This window comes from Salarias fasciatus, chromosome 22 (genome assembly GCF_902148845.1).
Source record: "Salarias fasciatus chromosome 22, fSalaFa1.1, whole genome shotgun sequence".
Taxonomy (NCBI): Eukaryota; Metazoa; Chordata; class Actinopteri; order Blenniiformes; family Blenniidae; genus Salarias; species Salarias fasciatus.
The window spans coordinates 284,799-286,677 of record NC_043765.1 but is presented as its reverse complement, the minus strand read 5'-3'; the positions used below and the strand labels follow the sequence as shown (position 1 = coordinate 286,677).

Below are 1,879 nucleotides of genomic sequence, written 5' to 3'. Positions count from 1 at the left end.
CGCAAGAATGATCACTCAGTCCTTGAAGCACCGCCTCTGGCGGTCATCCGGGATTCAAAGAACTGTAGTTACATACGTAGCTTACGTTTTAACGTGCATTTTCACCCGAGAGGGCGGTTTGGGCTGCTTTCTATTGAGTTAAACGGGTTTCATGACAGATCTGGCAACCTCCTCCAGCGGCCTGCAGAGGCACTGCAGGCGGTGCTGCAGTGATTCCGGACCGGAGACGGAACACAGCCAGAGCGGTTGTTCTGTTGGACATGACTTTTCTGCAGGCCGTACAAATCGCTGACTTTCAGAAGGAAGACAGACTCTCCTCTCCGCCGTGCTGGATGTGCGCTCAGAATAACAGTTTGTGTTGTGCGCTACGGAAGCCTCACACGGACAAAAGTGCGGAAAAGTGAGGAAAGTTGGCTCGACCTGGGGAGCGACCGTGTTCTCACCGCATCCAGATGGAGCCGGGGCGTTTTATTTTAAATATACATTCACATTGAAGTTCTGGCATTCTTTGGAGCCCTGCCACAACATGGGTCAGCCCCACCTCAGCCCCACCAGGAAAAATACTCTGGCACCTCCACTGCCACCACCGCCAGCAACCCCGTCAACAACACCGCTACCACCACGACTACCACCGCAGCCACCGCCATCAGCAGATGTCTGATCACACTCATTAAAGGTCCGGTTTGAAAGTTAACCACAAGTTCACAGGGAAACCAGTCAGTCCACAACACCACCTGCTGCCTCCGGTAGGTAGCTGTAGCACCCGGGTGGCTGTAGTGGGGCTGTAGTGGGGCTGTAGTGCTGGGAAACTTAACTGGAGATGTCCACAACACTCAAAGTGTAAACAGGGATGAGAATGGAGAAGTGAGCACACGCTGCCACCTAGTGGCCGAGCTGAGTGTCTGTTTCCACAGACCACTGAACTGCTGTGACCTGTGACCCCTGGCCTGTGACCTGTGGACGTACCCAATTGTCCCCGGTTCAGAGACACACTTGAAGACAGCTCCAGATCTTCTGGTGGGCGGAGCCACTGTGGTGCAGAAGAGCCTCCCCCAGAGTCCGGGCCCGGGCCCTCCAGTCTGGACTGACCATGAAGTGTTTCCTGACTTGTGAAGGCTGACGGTGCGGTTCTGACCTCTGTGGGCTGACACAGGTCAGAGGTCACAGTGAGGCTGACCTGAGGCCTCCAGCCTGGGTCCAGTTCAGTCGTCTAAACGGTCTGGAGGCGGGGCTGGCTCACCTGGCTCAGGTGTTTCTTCCTCCAGACTGAAGCTGCAGAAAAGTTATGAGATACAAACTGTTTAAACCCCCCACAACCCCCCGCCCCCCAGAACACCCCGCACCCTGTACCCCAGAACCCCCTGCCCCCCAGAACACCCCGCACCCTGTACCCCAGAACCCCCGCCCCCTGTACCCCAGAACCCCCCCACCCCCCAGAACCCCCACCCCCCACAACGCCCCACCCCCTTAACCGCAGAACGCCCCACCCCCTAGAACACCCCACCCCCTGTACCCCAGGACCCCGCCCCCCAACGCTCCGCCCCCTGTACCCCAGGACCCCCGCCCCCCCCACAACACCCCGCCCCCTTAACCCCAGAACGCCCCACCCCCCTGTACCCCCCCTCCCCCGCCCCAATGAGGAGAGCCACGTCTTTCTTTCAACACATTTATTGATTTTCACCTGGTAGAAAAGCACAAACTGTCAACATGAGACAGGAAGTGAAGCAGCGTCACACTTCCTGTTTGTGTCTGCCGGGAGTCACTCGAACCCGCTGTGCGCACACACACACACACACACACACACACACACACACACAGTCAGTTACAACGGTCACAGTTCATGTGTGAAGGAGGACAGTGACCTCTGACCTACCTGACC

The 1,879-nt window shown here is 57.5% G+C and overlaps 1 protein-coding gene across 1 annotated transcript in view; it reads right to left on the bottom strand.

The window, feature by feature from the left end:
- Positions 1–1,664: 1,664 nt before the first annotated feature.
- Positions 1,665–1,879, bottom strand: part of psmb4 (proteasome 20S subunit beta 4) — a 7,471-nt gene continuing 7,256 nt past the window's right edge. The window contains exons 7-8 of the mRNA XM_030120551.1: positions 1,874–1,879; positions 1,665–1,772 (exon numbers count right to left, since the gene is read on the bottom strand). The exon at positions 1,874–1,879 is cut by the window's right edge and continues 83 nt beyond it. Coding sequence (XP_029976411.1) covers positions 1,760–1,772; positions 1,874–1,879 — 19 coding nt within the window. The 3' untranslated portion in view covers positions 1,665–1,759. The remainder of the gene's footprint in view (positions 1,773–1,873) is intronic.